We start from the raw sequence: 21701 nt of genomic DNA, 5'->3' as shown, positions 1-21701 counted from the left end.
CCTAAGGAAAAGAGGGACTTTCCGGAATCAAATCAGAAACCGGGGCAGCATCTCTAAATCAGGGATGTCCCTGGAAAATAGGGACACTTGGAGGGTCTGCCATGTTAGTAATGGTCATTAATTCCAATTAGTCTGAGTAAAATTTAGTTGAATACCGCCCTATGTCTGCACACCAGTTACCAACTACTGGCTGAAACTTACATTTCCAGTTTTCTGACATTAGACATTTTGCAGCTTCCAGAGTTCTGCTAAGTTGACATTTTCTGGTACTTATTCAAGCTTGTGGCTGCACCTGTACCTATAGACTGGGCTGCAGTCTAGACAATTCTAGACAAAAGTTAATAGAGGCCTGTGGAGATTAGACAATAACATTCTCTGCCAAGAATGTGTATCCAGGCAATATATAGGTCCTCCTTTCCTTTTACTGATTGCAAAGAATCACATGTATAAAGGCAGAATGATAACTGCATATATTTATTATATATTTTTGTTGCCTTTAAATCTTTACCTTGTTTTTCTGCCCAGCTTATACCTTTCACTCCTCCTCGAATTGATTTTTTGGTGGATGAGCTCTTCACCAAAGGCCTCTATGCAGATGGATGCTCAACATTACTGGAAAAGTTGTAAGTAGAAACCAAGACGTACAGACACATATGTAGTGTATGTATGTGTTTACGGGAGGACAAATTGGGAGATCAAAAACTTTCTGAAGAAGAGATATCAAGGCTCTTTAGTGGGAAACAATTAGGAACAAAAGAGGCATATTATTATTATTAATAATTTAACAACAACAAAAGAGGCTTATCATAATTATTTCAGATTGCTTTGAAAAATCTGGTGTAACATAGTAATTATAACATTCAAATATTATAGAAGAGGAAGTAATGGCCAAAACACATTTCTGGAATGGCTTTTAGAACAGCAGACACTTTTTATTATGTTCTGGAATAACAAATGTCAATAGAATATGTATGCATAAAAATATATTTTTTTAATTGTAGTATTATTTTGTATACAAGTATTGTGCAGATAACAATGACAATAGGTTGTGGAACTGAATTATAGTGTGTTTCATAAAATTGATAAATGGGGGGAGAGAGGCTTAAATTAAATTATGCTCTTGTTGCGTCTTTGGGGGGGGGGTCTTTGCTGAATTACTGAAAATTCCATTTCCTTCAGGAGTTGATTATCTGCCCCTCAGTCATGCTTTAAGTTTCAGATTCTGCATTTGTCTATCAGGGATTTTAACTGCAAGGATAGTAGCTGTAGCATAGGCATGTCATTGCAACAGGTAAATAGCATTTACAGACATTATCTTACAGCATAGAACCTGCTTTCTTCCTCTTTTTACTTTCCCAGTGATGGAGAGTTTGTGGATTCCACTTGGACAAACCAGATAAATTGTTACCGGTTGCCAAATTTACTGAAAAGGATCCTGGCTCTCATTTTAATGCCGTTGGTGAGTCTCCAACTTGTGAAACAGACACACAGACTTTCTCCATATCTACCTTTGTGTATGTCAACAATAAGGGATGCGGGTGGCACTGTGATCTAAACCACTGAGCCTCTTGGGCTTGCCGATCAGAAGGTCAGCAGTTCAAATCCCCATGACGTGGTGAGCTCCTGTTGTTCGGTCCCAGCTCTTGCCAACCTTGCAGTTTGAAAGCATGCCAGCGCAAGTAGATAAATAGGTACTGCTGTGGCGGGAAGGTAAATGGCATTTCCGTGTGCTGCTCTGGTTTCGCCAGAAGCAGCTTATTTGTGCTGGCCACATGACTCGGAAAAACTGTCTGTGGACAAACATCGGGTCCCCTGGCCTGTAAACCGAGATGAGCGCCGCAACCTCAGATCTATGCTGCTTCATCCTGCTGAGTTCTCTGCATCTCCCTCTCTGAGTAATGATGCACAGTGTTGGGAAGCTGGAAGAGCAATGCCCGCACTGTTCCACCAGTTTCTACTGAACAGGATTCTCAGCCAACTTTTGCAGGAAAAGTTCAGGGAAATCCTTCACCTCTAGGAGGTCGTAAGGCAGAATTAGGGAGTGCAGCTTTGGGATTGCTGGCAACACTCTTGTGTGTTTTATTTTCTCTTGGTAATGCGATCATGGAAAACCTCAGATGCTGCCAGATAGCTAGAGGGAGGCTGATAGACCCTCTGTGAGCTGAATATTTGGAGGCTAGCTTTTCAGCTAGGCCTGGTGTGGGAGCTCACAGAGCCTAAGCTAGGAGTACAGCAAAGAAGCCATTGGCTGCCACAACACTAGGTTCCCTACTTGGCAAATATCTTCATGCTCAAGGTTTGATTTAGTCCAGAGGAGGGAAGTGAGCCTAGGTTCATGAGCAGACAGTAAATCTTTAGAAATTGGAAAGTACAGAGATGGGGGCAGGGATTGCAAGAGATGACAAGCCACGGGACTTAGAGATGCAGTCATATACTGTACACATTTACCTGGGACTAAGTCACAGAATCATTGAACTGTAGAGTTGGAAGAGACTACGAGGGTCATGTAATCCAACTCCCTGCAATGCACGAATCTTTCACCCAACATGGGGCTCAAACCCACGACCCTGAGATTAAGAGTCTTATGCTCTACCAACTGAGCTATCCCATTCCAATTGAACTCAGTGGGCTTACTTCAAAGTTGACTTGCCAAGGATTGCACTACAGGTAGGATGGAAAGGAGAGACTGGTGGGGCAAGGATTTTCATGATCCAGGGCAGAAAATGCCTCTGTTTTAATATTTTGGCCTATATTCCAAAAATGCCTATGATGAATCTTGATTGCCAGGGAGTAAATCTGCAAGGTTGCTCCAGCATTCTTGGAAATATGCTGAAGCTTTTGTTATGCATCTGAAAATGAGATTGCTTACAGGTTCCTTAACGGCACAGGAAGCTTATGACTCCCTATTTGCATTGATTGCTATTGTTATATTTAAATCAGAACGTGGTTCTGGATCTTTAGAGCAAGCCATGTTCCATTTCCTTCCAAGCTGAATCGTAATGCCAACTAGTATATTTGATTGTTTCACTCATACAATGTCTCAGAAATGACTGTTTCATTTAGAGCTCGGTCGCCTCAGTCAATCTTGTTAACTGAAATCAAGTTCTAGCTGCCTTCCTTATAAAGCGGAATAACCAAGGTGGAAAATCATAATCTAAGAATAATGACTTTGATGCAGCCAGTCTCAGGTTTTCATATGCTGCTTTCTGATGAGCCCATCCTCTGCAAAACGATCAGGTTGAAAGCAAAGTGGAGAAAATAGAATTGCCAGAAATCTCTCCCCCCCCCCATGTAATAACTTTTTTCTTCCCACATGCCACAATACATTCTTTTTATCATGACTATCCACTCAAAAAATCTCTTGATAGTCAAAAGAAAAAAGGCAGGCACAAACTCCAGCTATAGTTGTGAACTTTCAAGTTCCACTGATTTCGTTAAGTGAATTAAGCATGAGTGTTACCCTCTTCTTTTGAAACTAGTGCAACTAGCCTTTCCTGGGTTGAGCACAATTGCTTTTAAGAGGCTGTTTGTGAATTACACAAGCATAAATTTATCAAATTGTCTCTATCAGTTTCAGTTTTTATCCACAAAGTGTAGATAAAAATGATAGGGAGGGTTTGAGAGAAGGGCCATTCTGATTTTGCGGCATGCATAAAAGCCAACATGATTGATAACTGAATCTTACGTAAATATTGATGATGAGAGCACAGGGATGGGAGAGTCATTTGATTCACTTTGCCTTTAAAGGTGCTCTTTCCCAAGCAATATGTGAACACAGTCAACTTCTGAAATCCGCACTTATCTGAATTTTGCAATCCAGTTCTTCAGCCAAGTCACCTGTATGCAAATGCATATACAAAAGTTTGCATAGAAAAGCAAATATTAGTAAAAATGAAAAATGCATTATATTAGTGGGAAATGACTTGCAAAAATGTGCATATTAGGCAAAAATACATCGATAGATGCATGCATTAGGTGAAATTCCCACAAAATCTCTGATGAATTTTTATGAGGACCTTAAAAAATTTCAGAAAATGATTTGGAGATGTGAAGAATTAAAGAAGGAGAAACTGAAATTGACAGATTTACCAACCAGCCCTATGGGGCAGTGGCCTTCACTGCACCTGAGAGCAACAGGCCAGCTTAAGGGGTGCAGAATAGGCTACATGGTCTAATCAGCTCAATTCTCCAGCACTGCAGCTCACTCCCTGCTTTGCCTGCTTGCTACCTGCTCAGACAAATGCTGCAATGCCTTTGTGGCATCAGTGTGCATCACATGAGTAGGATGTGGGCACGTGGGATGCCTGCTGGGATGAATAGCCTGGGCCGGCTTCCTGGTTCTGGCCTGTTCAGTCAGACCCTCTCCTAATGGCATTGTCTGTGATCCATTAGGGGAAGGTGACAAGGTCAGACAGACAGATCGGGTTCATCCCAGCAACAAGCAAGCATCACTACTGGCAGAGCCCTAGCTCAGAAGGGGACTGAAGGGGAAACAGCTGGAGGAGCCACTGCTGCCAGCCAGCATCTGTTGCCTGAAGTGGTCTTCTCACTCTGCCTAAAAATAAAGAAAGAAAAAAATCAAAAAGCTAAAGGACCCCTGGACTGTGAAGTCCAGTCAAAGGCAACTATGGGGTGCAGTGCTCATCTCGCTTCAGGCTGAGGGAGCCAGTGTTTGTCCACAGGCAGCTTTCTGGGTCATGTGGCCAGCATGATTAAACTGCTTCTGGTGCAGCGTAACACCCTGACAGAAGCCAGAGTGCATGGAAGTGCTGTTTACCTTCGTGCCACAGCAGTACCTATTTATCTACTTGTACCCCATCCTGGGGATTCAAACCGCCGACCTTCTGATCGGCAAGCCCAAGCGTCTCAGTGGTTTAGACCACAGCCCCACCTGCATCCCAGAGACTGCCTAATGGGAGGGCTGGTCCTGTAAAAAGCATGGATGCTGGAGAGATGTTTGGATCGCAAGAAACCCTTAGCCTTTACTTGACCTTAACTTCTTCATCATGTTAAGCACAGTGGGAGCAGATGCTTTTTGGGTAGGTGGGGTACATGTGACAAATTTCAGCCAACTGTGAGGGGAGAAAAATGCTGTGTAACTTGAATACATAACAACAAGCTGATAAGTTGCAAAACAGCTTTGCAAACTGAAATTTTGCAACGCCAGTGAATTTTAATCCATATCAGGCAACTTTTAAAAAGTAGTAGATGCTAAGGTTATAAGCACTTACCAGAGTAAACTAAAAGCAGTAAAAATATTACAATTGTTCTTACTAATAAAGAAATTACAAGTGTTACTTTTTATTCCTATATCTTGCCCTTCCTCCTGAAGGAGCCAAGGGTGGCTGAAAACAGCTATACAGATAAAATCAGTAGAAACAATGATGTCGTTATGTGAAGTTTGTCTGAAAGGGACCTGGGCTTATATCTGGAGGGATGTGACTGCAGTTGAATTTGGGTGAATGTACTTAAAGTAATTCTGAAAGTCTCCCTTTTTACAAAGTACCTCCACAAAACTGCTTTTCCACCTCCCCTCAAAAAACCAGTTGGGGATCTTGCACAAAAGCTTTTTAAAGATGTTAGTGATAGTGGGAATATTGTGAGTGTGAATTAACACCCCTTGGGAGCTCATGATTTGTGTGCACTGACAAACCCTGTGGATCATTAGTTTTTAGCTGAATAATGAAATAAGACAGAAAGTCCATCAGTTTCTTTAGTAGAATGCTCCAATGAATAATTTACGAAGAGGATTTACCTCTCATCGAAACCCCATCAGCTGTAATTTGCAACTTATCACTTGGACACTTTTCTAAAAGCTGCTCTGAAGATAGCATCTAGATGGATAGATGTGGGACTATACATATAGGTTTACTATACCTTCCTTTCTTATATTTATGTCCCACTCTTCAGTCATGCTTTGGTCCCACAGGAGTTAACAGTTTGCACATAGGAACAATAGAGATACATTGGTGTGTGCATGATAGTCTATTCTGGGCCCTGGCAATTGGTGACATAGTTCCAGGTACATCCCTGGGCACACATGGCAGTGAAGCGTAAATTTGTTCTTGGGACTTTTTGACTCAAACCTGCTTTTAATCAGACACATAGAAGAGTTCAGTCATTAATATATTTTTTAATTTAGCTATAACTTTTTATCAAAGCATGCTGGATTCCTAACGGGAAAAGGTGGCAATAATAATAATAATAATAATAATAATAATAATAATAATAATAAATGTATTCCCTCTCCCAGTTTCCACGAATCTCTCGACATCTGAATGCCCTTATTGGAGTAGGGTAAGTAAATTTTTACACGATTTATAAATGGATTCATTGTGAAGTACTAAATATAATCATGATGGGAATTTTGTGTGGAATACCAATGTTATTAAAACTTCACAACCACTGTTGTGAATAATGATATTTCCATCATTGTGAATGTACTGTGTGACTGCATCTGTCATGAAAAGTGACTATATGGCCAAAATGGGCAGTTTTAGTTAATTTTCTCTGAGGAATTTTTTTTCTCTTGTTCCTGTCATGAATTCTAATCTGCATGCCTTCTGCAAATTTCCTAGGTCAGTGAAAAACTTCTGGAAGAACAACGTTGACCGGATGGTAATTTTGTTTTGTTTTCTTGTTAAAAGACAAAGAAAAGTGCCCAAGTGCTCAAATTTTCTCCACCCCCAATCACTGCTCATCAGAGAGAAACCTGTTCAGAAAGGGCAGTTTCTTGGGAAAGTGTGCATACAGTCTCCCTGTTGGGTAGTTTTTGTGCCTTTCATTGCTGAGAGCAAGACCTGCAAATAATAGTTACCTCACAATCCTATATGATTTGATTCTGGAGAATGATATTAATTGAAAGCTAATATGGTCCCTAGAACTCCAGCTACAGCACCATCAATGATGCTGACCTATGCTAATACTGTATTCCACAGTTCTGGTCTATGTTAACATACAACTGATGGAGCTATGGTGTGCTGTTCTGTACACAAGCAGATAGTTTAAAGTGACCAAAGAGGGTTGGGCCAAATGATGAAGTGAAGAGCATTTTTGACAGAGGTCAAGCTGATGATAAAGTACTAATGGATGAGCAGGAGCCATGAGAGAATGAGGAAAAATAGGACTCATGCTGAGGGTATGGAGATCAGCAGTAGCATGTCAATCATCTCCCAAGTCTTCAGTCTTCTCCTGATTTGTTTGTAGTAGTGGTAGTAGTAGTAGTAGTATGGTTGTTTAACTCTTTGAAATTTGACAGGTGGGCATTCCACAGATGTGACAACCAATAAGGCCTTCTGCCTGGTTCCCTATATTTTCACTTTTTGCAATGAGAGAACCACCAGAAGGTTCTTGGAGCTGGACCTCAGTGTTTGGGTTGAACAATGTGGGTGGAGACACCCCTTCAGGTGTCTCCACAGCTAAAATGACTAGAACACTGTAGAGCTTTTTAGGTTTTGTGCTGATCAGCAACACATAAGGATGTAAATGCATTTCTGTTAATCAATTCACACTGATGGTGGCATTTTGTACATAATAGCCACTGTCTTCTCTTTGTATTTCTCCCCAGGCTTACCGTGATGAATTCATTGCAGAATGGAGGAAGTTGAAGCTGGACGTTGTGCTTTGTCCAGCTTTGGGACCAGCTTTTAATTTGGGATATGCTGGCAAGCTATTTGGTACCAAATAATACATCTTATCTGATTTTCCAGTATACATGCTCTTATATTGATCCAGTTCCCTTGGCTTGTTGCATACTGTGGATTAAATAATGTGGCTTTCTCTGAGCTGACCTGTAGAGCAGCCTGCTCTGAGCAAAAGAGGAATAGATGATGACCATCTTTCTTTCCCAGCCTTATGATCCAAATATTTATAAAAGTTTGTGGAGAGAGGGTATATGGGCCCATCTAGCCACATTGTGCCATCCTTGATTTCTACCATATTTCCTGGCAGATGATCCCAACTGGCAGGAGATGGATGTTAGAACATCCATCCACTAATACGTAACTGTCTCCTGCTCAGTAGTAATCAAGCGAAAGGAAGAAATTATTGATATGCATGCATTTATTAATCAATTTAGCTCTGGTTCCTTCAAGAGGCATAATGAACTTGAAAAGTGGTGAGAAAGATTTGTAGAGCAGGACTATGAAGCAGGAACACACTACTATAGAACAGGTCCCGTTTTTAGTACTGTATTATCACCACCTTCTATTGTATTTATAACCTACCCTTCAACCTGAAGGATACGAATATGGCAACATACGTAGCTGTAGATTCACCTACATTGCATCATGCCATACCGGTTGGGATGGACTCCTTAACCAACTAAGGTATAGCTAAGACATTAGTCTAGCTCCGCCCAGGACATAATATACTGTGAATCTGTAAGGTACTGCTAGCAGAACTGTAGCTGGGTTGCATTGTAGTCTCACAACCCATCTCTTCTTCCAACACTATTGTGAGTAGATGTGATTTTTTGACTGATGCATTAATTCCTTGATTATTCAATATTTACCTTGCATGAAATTGTACTTATATTTTGGTACTTTTCCTTCAACCAGTGTCAGTGAGAAAATATTATCATTGTTATTTTATAATTTGAATTCAAAGGTGTGTTGAGTGAGTGGAAAGGAACTTCTGCCTGTGCAAGGCAGCCCCCTTGAATTCTGGCAACCCCCCCCCATTCTCTTAGCTGGCCCCTCCAATACCTGGTCGCACACCATTCCAGATGGAGCGGCTTTGGGGAGACCACAGGGGCACTAGTAGTGAGAGCATCCATATTAATCTTGTTTCCTGAGTGGAGTTCTGCTCACTCTTCTCTGGACCCAGTATTATTAATCCCACAAAACAAAACTGAGTGAATTAAGTCTCATCTCCTTTTAAAAACTTCAAGGCAAGAAGATTGCAACAGATTTCAGCTTGACCAGATCTCTTGTGGTTGCTTGTACAGTTAGGAAGAATGTGCCTGCAGGCAAATGCCATATTTTCTTAGAAGTGATAAGAAAGCACCCTCATTCGTATTCTAATTTTTTTCAAGGCTTCAGGCTTTAATCAAGTCAATTCTTCAGGTTCTCAACATGCTTGAAGCCAAACCAGGAAAACCCAGTTCCTTTTGGGCTGATTCCATGGGTGTGTGCATTGTTGATGTGGATGCATCTAGGCAAATATCTGAGAAAACACTTGAATCAATCAACACCTTTCTGAGGCTCCTTCCCCTGAACAGTTGTGCGACTGTTCTGAAGGTTATTTTAGATTAGTTGATAAAGTGGCACAAGACAATCCAGCAGAGCTCTGCCATGTCAAGATCATTTTCTTTTTCCTTATTGTGTGTTTGGGCAGAGAAGTATGCACTGTGCTCTTATTGCATTTGCATGTTGTTGTCATCATGAAACAAAGGTCTGGTACCGCAAAATGAGAAGTATTGTGTGTTGTCTTTTCCAGTTGCTACCACTTACACCCATTTATACAACGTCTTGAATTTTCCGGCCGGAGTTGTCCCAGTTACTACAGTGACACAGGCAGATGAGGAAGAGCTGAAGCTTTACAAAGGGCATTATGGAGACCCCTGGGATAAGAGGATGAAGGAGGTCAGTCAATAGCAACCAAGGCAAGGACAGTGCCTAGACGCTGCATCAAGCATGGGGAACCTGTGACACACCCACCCACCCAAATGTTGCTGGACTGCAACTTCTATCCATCCTGTCCATTGGTCATGTTGGTTGGTGTAGAGACTGCTGGGAGTTGGAGTTCAACAGATTCCTAAACCCTGCCTCATGTCGTTGGGGCTCTGTTTGCTGTACAGCTTTGTAGCAGATTGACCCTTCCTTGCTTCCCTTCTGAAATTAGGGAAATTTTGTAGCTGGTTAACACCGCCCATTAAATTGGAAAGCTGGAACTGCTTCACTAATATACCTTCATTGGCGGCTTCTGATCTGAGTAGGATCTTAGTTATTGCCAGACAAAATTACATTTTTAAAGTAACTTGTACAGCCTTATTCCAAGTGTGTTTATTTGGAATAGGTTCTAAACTGGTTAATGTGATTAAATTATTGCCTATAAGAGCATTTGACATCAAATCTCTGACCTGGGTAAAAAAAATCACAACCATAAGGTCATGGAGTACAATTATTAGAAATATTCCAACATAAGGGGGGACTTCCGGTGCTGCGCGATCGCGCTACAAGCGGGGGTTTTACCGAGAGGGAAACCCCGGGCTATTTTGGAGGTTTGGGGGTGTCTCAGGGCGCGGAGGCCCCCCATAAACGTCTCTGGAGGGTGTTCAGAGAACCTGGTTCCCGTAACGACGGAGAGCGGGCGGTTCGGTCGTCAGGTAGCTCCAAAATTGGAGCGAAGAGTACGGCGGTGCTGCTCAGCGGTCGAGGGAAGCCATTGCCGACCTTCATTTAGCGAAGCCCCGAGCTTGTTGCGAAAGTGCTGCATTCCAACGCAAAAGAACTCCGACCCAAGAATTGTTTATTAATGCGAAAACACCAATAAGGAGGTTGGGAGGAGAACTGAGAAACGAGAGGAGTTCAGCCCGAAACGGAATCTGCTTGGCACAGCGCGACTCCAGTGCTGGGAAAAGCGAAAGTGAGTTGCCTTGGCGGACACATTGTATCTCTCCCCGTTTATCTCCCTTACTAAGCGAACTTTGTTTAGAGACTAAGTATCAAAAGGCTGGCGGGAGGAAAGAGGAGACCAGGGACAAACAGTTGCAGCTGAGAGTCCTTGAGAAAGCGGAGGCAGAAATAGATGAAAGGAGTTCTTCTCATTTTTTTCTGAATTTGAAAGACAAAGGGAAGGCGAACCGGAAGAGAAGGCTTCACTACTATCAAAAGACTTCGGAGCGTGGTGGACTGAGAAGGAGTTTAAGAGAAAGGAAGACAAGGGATAGAGTGTCCTTACATCCACTCCTGCAGTGGGGGAAATATATACACCTTGGTTTTTCTACAAAAACATCCCCCTTCTTTTCTCTCACCCTTCAAGACTGTTGGAAGGATAGAAGTGACTGAGCGTTTTCGATAACAGGAAATAGCCACACCTCAGAAAGAGAGTTATTTTGTAAAGACTTGGTGACCTCTAGAGGACAGACTAAAATTAACGGATTCACAATTTATTGCTCCCCCCCTCGGTTTTTGCTCCCCCTCTTTCTTGCCTTGGGTCTACTTTATACCACCTCTTCTAAGAGATAAGTGACTGTCTGTTTATTGGATTGGGAAACTGCTCTGGGTAGAAAAGGGCTACGCTGGGAAGTATTATATGATTGGTAAATGTTTGAGCAAGAAATAATATATCTATGCAAAACTGTCAGTAAAAGAGGGAGCTGTGGAGGTGGGAGGCATAACTGTGGAGGTGGGAGGTATAAGTGTGCTATAAGGTAGGGGAGACGGATAAAATATAGGAATATAAGATGTCACATACGGCAAAGAAAGGTACGAATGGAGGGACTCCCGGAGATAGGAGGGGATCTAAACAAGAACCAGACCCCAAGACAGATATTATGAAAATGCTAGTGGAAATTAAACAGAGCCAAAACAATTTAGAGCAGAAGTTAGAACAAGTAGATAGCAAAATTGGAAATATGGATAAAAAGATTGATGAAACAGTAAATGAAATTAAAGGCCAGATAAAAGAGATATTTAGAAGAACGCAAAATGTAGAGGAAGGGGTGAAGAAGACAAGATTGGAATTAAAGGATATCAAACGGGATAAGGAAAGAATAAAAGCTGAAATGTCGGATTTGAATAAAGCGCAAGAGGAGATAAAAGATATTATCGCAATGAATGAACTCCGACAGAGAGAGGCGAATCTTAGGCTGAGAGCCATCCCGGAGATACAAGGTGAGAATATTAAGGAAAAACTGATAAAAGAATTGGCGGCCTGGATGGATATATCAACAGAAGAAATGACTGGAAATGTGCAGAATGTATTTAGAATGCGTGTAAAAACAACAAAATCTAAAAAATATGCAGGCGACTGTCTGATAACATTTAGAGATAAAGAATTTCGAAATAGGGTGTTGCAAAAGAATAGGGAAAAAAGATTGAATATAGGGGGAAACTACATAATTATCTTTAAAGATGTCCCAATTAGATTACTTAAACGAAGAGATTTCTACAAACCACTAGCACAGACTTTGAAGAGGAACAGAATCGAATTCAGATGGGAGTTTCCCGAAGGATTATCATTCGAATACAGAGGGAAAAGACATAGACTATTAAATTCAGAGGAGACCGGGAAATTCCTGAGGAAGTATAAGGAGTTAAGAACAGAGGAGGGTGGAGCAAGAGAAGTAGAGGAAGGATCACCTAGAGATACGAAAACAGAGGACGAACAAGAAGCGAACGAAAGCGGATCAGATAAAGAGGAAGAAGAAGAAGGGGAGGAAGAGAACACAGAAAACTAATAAAGGGAAGAGAGAGGAAAAAGGGAGGGGAAAAGGGGGAAAAGGAGAGAAAAGTTTAGTGAGTGTTAGACATTATGGGGTTAAGGATTTTGAGTTGGAATGTTAATGGAATGAATGAGGAAAAAAAGAGGAATAAAATTGAGCAATTCTTGAAAAAGAAGAATTTGGATATTATCTGTCTCCAGGAGACGCATGTGACTAAAAAACACAAAAAATTGCTAATTAACAAAAGATTGGGAATAGAATTTGAGTCCTCCGATAGAGAAAAGAAAAGAGGGGTTGTATTGTATATTAAAAAAAAGATTGAAGCTAAACAAATATTTAGAGATGAGGAGGGGAGGATGGTTGCTGTTCGGATCAGCTGGCAAGGTGAAAGTTTGATTGTGATTGGGATCTACGCACCAAATAACAATAAGACTGATTTCTATAAATACCTAGAAACGAAAATATTGGAATATATGGATCAGAGAATCATTCTAATGGGGGACATGAATGGCGTAGTCTCCTTAGAAGCGGACAGACTGAGGGAAGGTGTAAGTAAAGAAGGGAAATTGCCAAAATCATTTTTCACAATGGTTAAAAATTGCAATCTGATGGATATTTGGCGTCTCAGACATCCATTGGACAAGCAATATACATTCCATTCCGAGCCACATCACTCGATGTCACGGATTGATCAGGTCTGGATATCAAATGAACTTTGTCCTAGGGTAAAACAAGTTGAAATAAAACCGAGAGTAATCTCTGATCACAGTCCGATAGAATGGGAACTGGAGAGCTATGACAGAAGAACTTTCAGATGGAGACTAAAGGATTATCTCTTAAATGATCAAAGAATTGTAGAAAATGCGCATAAAAAGTTATCAGAATATTTCATGGATAATCGAGATAAAGGTACAAACATTAACGTAGTCTGGGACGCCAGCAAAGCTGTGATAAGAGGATACTTTATCCAACAGAATTCGATTAAAAATAGGAACAGAGAGAAAGGAAAAGAGGAAATCTTAAGGCAGATTATGGATAGTGAACAAAAATTAATTCGAAAACCCAACTCTCAGAGAATAAAAGAAAACATAAAAATTCTCCAAGCCCAATTTGCTGCGATAATAAATAGAGAGATAGAGTGGAATGTTAAAAAGTTAAGACAAAAGAGCTTCGAATTCTCAAATAAATCTGGAAAGTGGTTGGCGTGGCAGATTAAGAAGAGAAAAGAACAAAGTACAATAAATAGAATTATAATAGAGGGAGAAGAGGTTACTGATCCAAAAGGAATTAGGAAAGAGTTTCTAGATTACTATAGAAACTTTTACAAAAAGAAAGATAGAAACAACTCAAGGAAGATAGAAAGATTTCTGAAAGAGAAAATGGTGCAGAAAATCCCAATTGACAAGAAGCAACGATTGAATAAGTTAATTGAAACAGAAGAGATAGAGGAGGTAATTAAAGATCTAAAAAGAGGGAAGGCTCCGGGACCCGATGGATTCACAGCAAGTTACTATAAAGAGATGAAATCCGTACTTGTGAATCCTTTGAAGGAGACTATGAATAATGCTTTAAGAAAAGGAGAAATCCCAGAGACCTGGAAGGAGGCGTTCATTACTCTCATCCCGAAGCAGGACACAGATTTAACCCAGGTTAACAACTATAGGCCAATCTCGTTGTTGAACACGGACTACAAAATATTTTCAGGTATTCTAGCAAGAAGACTGAAGTCCATATTGGTGGAAATTATTCACAAAGACCAGGCCGGATTTCTTCCAGGCAGGAATATGAGGGACAATATAAGAAATATAGTTAATATGCTAGAATTCCTATCGGTTAGAATCGATAAGCAGGCGATAATGATGTTTGTAGACGCGGAAAAAGCGTTCGACAACGTGGCGTGGGACTTTATGATGAAGAACTTAGAACACCTGGATGTAGGCAGATATTTTTTTAATGGAGTGAACGCAATATACAGAGATCAAAAGGCCAAAATGATCATAAACAATATTGTGACAGAAGAAATAAAGATACAGAAGGGAACACGACAGGGATGTCCACTCTCCCCGTTGCTGTTCATAATGGTATTGGAGGTACTTCTGAATTCAATCAGACAAAACGGGAAAATTAAAGGAGTGACAATTGGACAACACGCTTATAAGACCAAAGCATTTGCAGACGATTTAGTCATCATGACGGAAGACCCAATAACTACAATAGAAGAAATCCTAAAGGAAATAGACCAATTCGGAGAAATAGCAGGCTTTAAATTAAATAAGAGGAAAACAAAGATGATGGTAAAGAATATAGATCAAAGAACAATAGAAATAATCCAAGAACAGTCACAGATACAGGTGGTTAAGAAAATAAAATATTTGGGGATTTGGCTTACGCCTAAAAATATAGACTTATTTAAAAATAATTATGAGCCAGTGTGGAGAGAAATAAGAAAAGACCTGGAAGCATGGGGAAGACTGAAACTGTCTCTTTGGGGAAGGATCAATACTATTAAAATGAATGTATTACCGAGGGTATTATTTTTATTTCAGACCATTCCCATAATTAAGGGGAGTAGAGTGTTCAAGGAATGGCAGAGAGTACTATCAAGATTTATATGGCAGGGCAAAAAACCCCGTATAAAATATAAACTGTTGACAGATAGAAGGGAAAGGGGAGGCTTTGCCTTACCGGACTTGGGACTCTACTATGAGGCAGTATGTCTCTGCTGGATAAAAGATTGGGCCAAGCTAAAGAATAAGGAGTTACTCGATTTAGAGGGTTTTAATAACAGATTCGGCTGGCATGCCTATCTGTGGTGTGGTAAGAGGAAAATGCATAAGGGGTTTGAAAATCACATTTTTAGAGGCCCACTTATCGAAGTATGGGAAAGATATAAGTACATACTAGAACCTAAGATCCCACACTGGCTTTCACCCCTCGAAGTGATGAGCCTCAAGAAAATCAATATGAGTGGAGACTGGGCAACATATGAACAACTGCTAACGAAAGAGAATGGGAAATGGAAATTAAAACCGTATGAGCAGATTAAAGGGTACGTGTATGACTGGTTGCACCATGTCCAAGTTAACGAGATGTTTAGAAAAGAGGCCAAAGATAGAGGGTACGCAGATAAAGAATCAAAATTCCAGACGGAAATTATAAATAGCGAGGTGAAAATAATATCTAGAATGTATAAGATGTTGCAGGATTGGAATTTGGCAGACGAAGAAGTTAAGACAGTAATGATCCGATGGGCCAATGATGTGGGCCACGCTATACAATTTGAAGATTGGGAGAATGTATGGAAAGAGGGTCTGGATTTCACCGCGTGTATGACGGTGAAAGAGAACGTCATGAAGATGTTTTACAGGTGGTACATAACACCTGCGAAATTGTCAAAAATGTACAAAGTAGACAGCAAATGTTGGAAGTGTGAAGAGAAGGAGGGTGTTTTTTATCACATGTGGTGGGAGTGCAGGAGAGTGAGAGAATATTGGGAGGAAGTATATATTGAATTAAAAAAGGTTCTAAAATATACGTTTACCAAAAAACCCGAAATTTTCCTGCTAGGAATACTAGGGAATGAAATTAAGAAGAAAGACCACAAATTTATGTATTATGCAGTAACAGCAGCAAGGATAGTCCTTGCTCAGAAGTGGAAAAAAAAGGAAATGCCAACAATAGAGGAGTGGCGATCGAAGTTACTAGACTACGCGGATTTGGACAGATTGACTGGAAAGATCAGACATTTAAGAGACCAAAAGTTTGTCAAGGACTGGGGGAAATATGTGGATTACTTGGAGCATCTTAGTGAAGGTCAAATAACGTTAAGGGGATTCAGAGAAGCACTGTGAAAGAGGAAGAGGTATTGTCTAAGGTAAATAGAGGTAGAAGAATGTCTAATGACAATACATACTAGGTAATGTGTATCTTAGAATTTTATTGCGGAAGATTTACGGGCGGGTTGAAGGAAGTCCAGGAAGAAACAACTATGTTAATTTGACAGGTGGAAAACTTTTTATTTGTATATATGGTATATCTGTCTTGTGTTGTTATTCTTGTTCTTTATTCTTATGCTTTAGTATTTCATTCTTTTTTTCTTTACTTTTAGAAAACTAATAAAATATTTATCTGAAAAAAAAAGAAATATTCCAACATAAGTGACATGTATAGGTATACATTTTTATAAACAAATCCATGGAATGCAGCTCCTAACCCAAAGCACTAAACCCCCACACAGTGGCGTAGCGTGGGTTGTCAGCACCCGGGGCAAGGCAAGTAATTTGTGCCCCCTAACCCGTGGATTTGTGCCCCCTAACCCGTGGATTTGCGCCCCCTAACCCTAACCCCCAGATGTTGCGCCCGGTGCGGCCGGCCCCCCCTGCACCCCCCACGCTACGCCACTGCCCCCACAGTCATGTTGGAAATCTATTCTGAGCATTTCCATTATCCTGTTGAATATAGGCCTCCTTATTGTCCAGTAGATCCTGAAAGTCTCAATCAATTCAAAAGGGAGCCACGCAGGGAGAAGTCTGAAAGCCACCAGCTCAAACTGGCTGCTTCCCTCAGTAATGAAATATGCTTTGCGATATCATGCTGCCTTTGTATCTCTCCTGCAGGCTGTCGAAGGTGCCATTGGGCTCCCCGTGGCTGTCCAGTGTGTGGCCCTGCCGTGGCAGGAGGAATTGTGTCTTCGGTTCATGAAGGAGGTAGAGAAAGTCTCCCATGAAAGGAGGGGCAAGAGGAAAATCTGATCCTGTCGGAAAGGAGCACTGTATCTGCTAAAAGATCTGCTTTGTTGACTACTTTGATGTACCGCTGCATGTGTACTGGACATTGCTTGGTCTGCTCAGTTACATTTTTATCAATGTGTGCTAGAAGACAGTTTTGAAGAGGATGTCAGAATGTTAATATGTAACTTAGTGAGCAGTGAACCTTCAACGACGGTATGCAAAGAGAAAAGCTTAAAAGATGCACACGCCCCCAATGTTCTATGAGTATATTTTGACTAGCCTCGTGCCCCACTGTGGGTATTTTGGTTTCTTCTACTCCATTTGCTTTTAGACTTGGATAGTGCAATAATGTACAGGGTGAGTCTTTTAAAGGAGGCCCCATGGAACATGTGTACTCTGTATCCATGGGGCCTCTTTTAAAGGGCTCATCCTGTACTTCTTGGTCTTCTGCAGAATTTGCCTCTTCATACCTACAGGAAATTCCCTACAGAAAATATAAATCAATAATTTTGGCAGTGTTTCTCAGTCCACAAAGTTGCAACACAACTCTTATGTTTAAACATGTTATGAGCAAGTTCACATCTTGTCCAGTGGTGGGGTTTTCTTTTAGCAGAATTTTAACCTGGGTCTTCCATGTCTGTACCATCAACACCACACTTTAATTACTTAGATTTTATTATATGTTGCTTTTTGTTGTTTGTCTTTATTCTTGCATTAATATTTCAATTTTTGAAAAATGTATACCATTGTGGAATCCATGGCGGAATGAAGGTACAGTAGAACATTTCAAAATAAAGAAGCAAAAAAATGATTTTTTTTCTTTGACAATAACAAGCAGCCTGAGCGCTCCCATCTTACTGTAACAATGAATGACCAAACAAATACAAGTACAGCATAAAATTTCAGACTATACCTCTCCAATTTGCTACCACCCTCTTGGATACCTTCCCATCCCACTTCTGTCACAGCTCATTGGAGCATATTTGCTGACCCAATGGCAAATGGATTCTTAATATATAACAGATCAAATCTGAGTTCCTTTTTTTAAAAAACCACTCCTGACATACACTGCAAGGGCTAATTCCTTCTTTGGTGAATGGTAGGCTATTAAGGCTTGGTCCCATCCCCCCTGTCCCCCCGTCAACAGGCAGAAATGCAGCATATGGTTGTTTCCCTGTTACTGCATCTCTGAACTGGGAAAGCTTCAGCCGTTGAATTCCTCCTACCTTATGTTGTTGTTAGAAATGGTGATCCTGTAGGCTGGAAGTCTGTACTATGTGAGTAGCCCCAGAACTATTCTGAGCCTGTGTCAAACAACAAGAACCTTGCACTGTAATTCCTCATGAATCAAATTACTGGATTTCCACTATAAGAGTTGATTGAAACAAACAAACACACATGTAGTGCTTCCTGGAGAAGGAAAAAGATCACTTGCTGAACCCCTACCCCATTGGCTGCATTCCCTGGAGCCACCCACTCCGAATGCTGAACAGCTTGGGCAATTCCTTAGCTTCAAGGAAAGAGAAGGAGATTAGAGGAGAAGGTAAGTGTGGCTTTTTTGTAAGGGAAGAAAATTAGAGAGTGTGAGACAGACAAAGTGAAATTTAAGGATTTGACTTATGTGGTTGTGCATTTGGGCAAGAGTCTGGAAAGTGCATCTACTTGATACACATTTATAAAAGGAAAAGGGAGGGTAGAGTCAGGGGAAGAAGGAAGGTAGTGCAGTGTCTCCAGGAGTCCATAGGAAACTCCCTTATACTGAGTCAGATCATTGGGCCAGTATATTGATTGGCAGTGACTCTCTGGGATTTTAGAACCAATATGGAAATGCTAAAGATTTAACGTTGAATCTACTGCATGCATAGCCGATGCTTGACCAAGGTTGTTGTGCTGTTTCTTTCAATGTGCACATGCTGGGATCTTTCTCTCTGTGTGTGCATAGGATGCTGACAATGTATGTATGTATGTATGCATGTATGTCCAACTCTGCCCATATATGTCCAGAGCTAGGCAGGAGGTAGAAACTGGATGACTTCACTATTCCAGGATAGGGACCCTGTAGTCTTCCACATGTTATTGGACTCCAGCTCCCATCAGCCTCAGAATGGTATGGAGGGCGTTGCAGCCCAGCAACATTGGGAGGGCCACAAGGTCCTCAACTTTGCACTATCCAAGCAGGAAAGCTAGATCTATTTATTTTTTAAGTGAATTAAAATCCTGCTTTTATTAAATCGGCAGATGTAATAATTAACTCCATAATATTTAACTGAGGAGAAAGCACCTAATTCTGTAAGTATTTGGTGAGCCTGCCTTAGTTGTGTCCACTTCACAATTGGTAGGTACAGGGCAGTGAAATTGTAGGACCGTGCCAAGCACTCTGTATTCAGAGTCCTTAGCTTGTTCCACTGAAAGGAGGGATGAGTTTCTGAAACGGCTATCTGAGAATCTTTCCAGAGGGCCTCCAGGGGAGAGTTAAGCTGTCTCCATCCTTATCTATCTACTTAAAATGTAGAAAAACATGTTTCCCCCCTATCACTATGTGGAACTCCAACCCAAATGAGGCATTTCCTTTTATTTTTAAAATTGCTTATTTTGAAAATGCTTTTTAAAAATTCATTACATTTCACCTAAATAGCATGAAATATGCTTATAATGTGTGTGTTTGAGGCAAGAGGGAGAGAGAGGTGGGAAGAGGGAAGAAACATGCTTATTGTTGCATTCAGCCACACAGAATCACACCTGAAGTTCATACTTCCAAGTAGGGCATTAGGCAAAGTGAGGTGTCTATCAGCAGCAGAGGCTAGCAGGGCAGCGGCAGCCTGCAGCCATTCTTGAATTCCCCAGCCATTTCCTTCTGCTGCCACATGGCTTGTCCTGAGACATCTAATATTGCTTGCTGTCTCAGGTGCAAAGGAGGATTCAGCTCCATCCAGAGGCAGGTTTAGGGCATAGCTATCAACTTTCAGATTTGAAAATAAGGGATCAGCAGCCTCGAAAATAAGGGATCAGCAGCCTCACCTGTCCTGGGGACTGTCTACGGCAGTGTTCCCCAACCTTGGGCCTCCAGCTGTTTTTGGACTACAACTCCCATCATCCCTCGCTAGCAAGACCAGTGGTCAAGGATGATGGGAGTTGTAGTCCAAAAACAGCTGGAGGCCCAAGGTTGGGGAACACTGGTCTACAGGAGATCTAACAATCTGGGATAGCAGCAGGAAGCAGCGGGAAACGGCGCTGGAATAAGGGAATTTTCCGCAAAAAAGGGGGGAAGGTTGACAGCTATGGTTTAGGGGATGATGACTGTTTCACCCACACTGACAGCTGAGCCGAGAGTGCGCCACAGGGGTGCTTCAGCAGTGACTTAGAACAGAAGGCGAGAGGCAGGACAGGTGTGTGTGCCGAATTTTGGCATCGCACAGGGTGTCACTGAAATTTCAAAACCCAAAGTCCACCACTGTGCCATCATCGGTTTTGAATCATAGAATTGCCCGACATAGGGCTTGAACTTACGAGCCTGGGGTTGAAAGTCTCATGTTCTACTGAAAGAACTATAGGGTTTGACTGCTGGTGCAGTTGGCTTCTGTACATGGAATTGTGGGGGGTGGGGTGTCATATTGTCCTTTGCCTCAGGGAGGAAAATGTCTTGGGCCAGTCCTGCTCCCCAAGTTCATTGTCAGCATTCGCTTGAGGTGAAGGCTGTAAATGTGTTCCTGTGCATTTGGGGACATATGAAATTAACTGCAGCTAGTGGAGAACAGTGCATATAGAGTAGCTTGATGGAATTATTTGGCCTTCACGTTATTTTTGTGCTGTCTTTTCAGAACCCTACAAATACTGTCTGCTGATCTGACTCTAGAAAGTTGCAGAGTGTTTCCACTATGATCCACGAATGGTTGAAGCAGTCATGGCCTCAGGTTAAGATTGACCTTCACATTGTCCTTGCTCTGACCAGCAGCACAGCTGCAGCTTTCTTGGCATTCAAATGGATGGGCCAGAATAGGATCAAAAAACAAATACAAGAGGCAAGAAGGAAGAGAGACCATGGCTTGGGTCAAATGGAAAAAGTTGTTCAGGAGTTTAAACAGCAGGTATACATCTCTTGGATATGTGTGCGATATTCCCACCGTAGACTTCTGTTATAGTGACACAGGTTGGAATAATTGTTTGACAAGGAAAAGAATTTCAGTGAACAATCACATTTTTAGTATGATCAGATTTTGATTGTTGTCGTCTGGGAACAACTGAAATAGAAAGCCTAGTAAATATTTGACATTAACAAAACTCTACAGAAGGAGTGGGCAACTCTTATTAGCCCAAAGACTTCATTCCCTAGAGCAGTGTTTCTCAACTGGGGGGGGCAGGGCTATGGCCCTTGGGACCCCCCAGCAGGGCCAGATTTAAGTTTGATGAGGCCCATAGCTACTGGTCCAGCTGTCCTTTGTCAACAACAAATTGTCAGTGTTTTTTGTGTTGAATATATGCTATACAGTGGTAACTCGTGTTACATACGCTTCAGGTTACACACTCCGCTAACCCAGATATAGTGCTTCAGGGTAAGAACTTTGCTTCAGGATGAGAACAGAAAT

At 41.3% G+C, this 21701-nt stretch overlaps 1 protein-coding gene across 1 annotated transcript in view; it reads left to right on the top strand.

The window, feature by feature from the left end:
* Positions 1 to 21701, top strand: part of LOC309534724 (uncharacterized protein) — a 51726-nt gene that overhangs the window by 12617 nt on the left and 17408 nt on the right. The window contains exons 9-17 of the mRNA XM_082227033.1: positions 526 to 623; positions 1360 to 1459; positions 6254 to 6297; positions 6579 to 6618; positions 7568 to 7676; positions 9439 to 9584; positions 17005 to 17136; positions 18523 to 18661; positions 20959 to 21203. Coding sequence (XP_082083159.1) covers positions 526 to 623; positions 1360 to 1459; positions 6254 to 6297; positions 6579 to 6618; positions 7568 to 7676; positions 9439 to 9584; positions 17005 to 17136; positions 18523 to 18661; positions 20959 to 21203 — 1053 coding nt within the window. The remainder of the gene's footprint in view (positions 1 to 525; positions 624 to 1359; positions 1460 to 6253; positions 6298 to 6578; positions 6619 to 7567; positions 7677 to 9438; positions 9585 to 17004; positions 17137 to 18522; positions 18662 to 20958; positions 21204 to 21701) is intronic.

The sequence above is a fragment of the Podarcis vaucheri genome (genome assembly GCF_965113315.1).
Source record: "Podarcis vaucheri genome assembly, chromosome: 6".
NCBI classification, from domain to species: Eukaryota; Metazoa; Chordata; class Lepidosauria; order Squamata; family Lacertidae; genus Podarcis; species Podarcis vaucheri.
The sequence above is the reverse complement of the archived record's forward strand: the minus strand, read 5'-3'. Positions and strand labels throughout refer to the sequence as shown.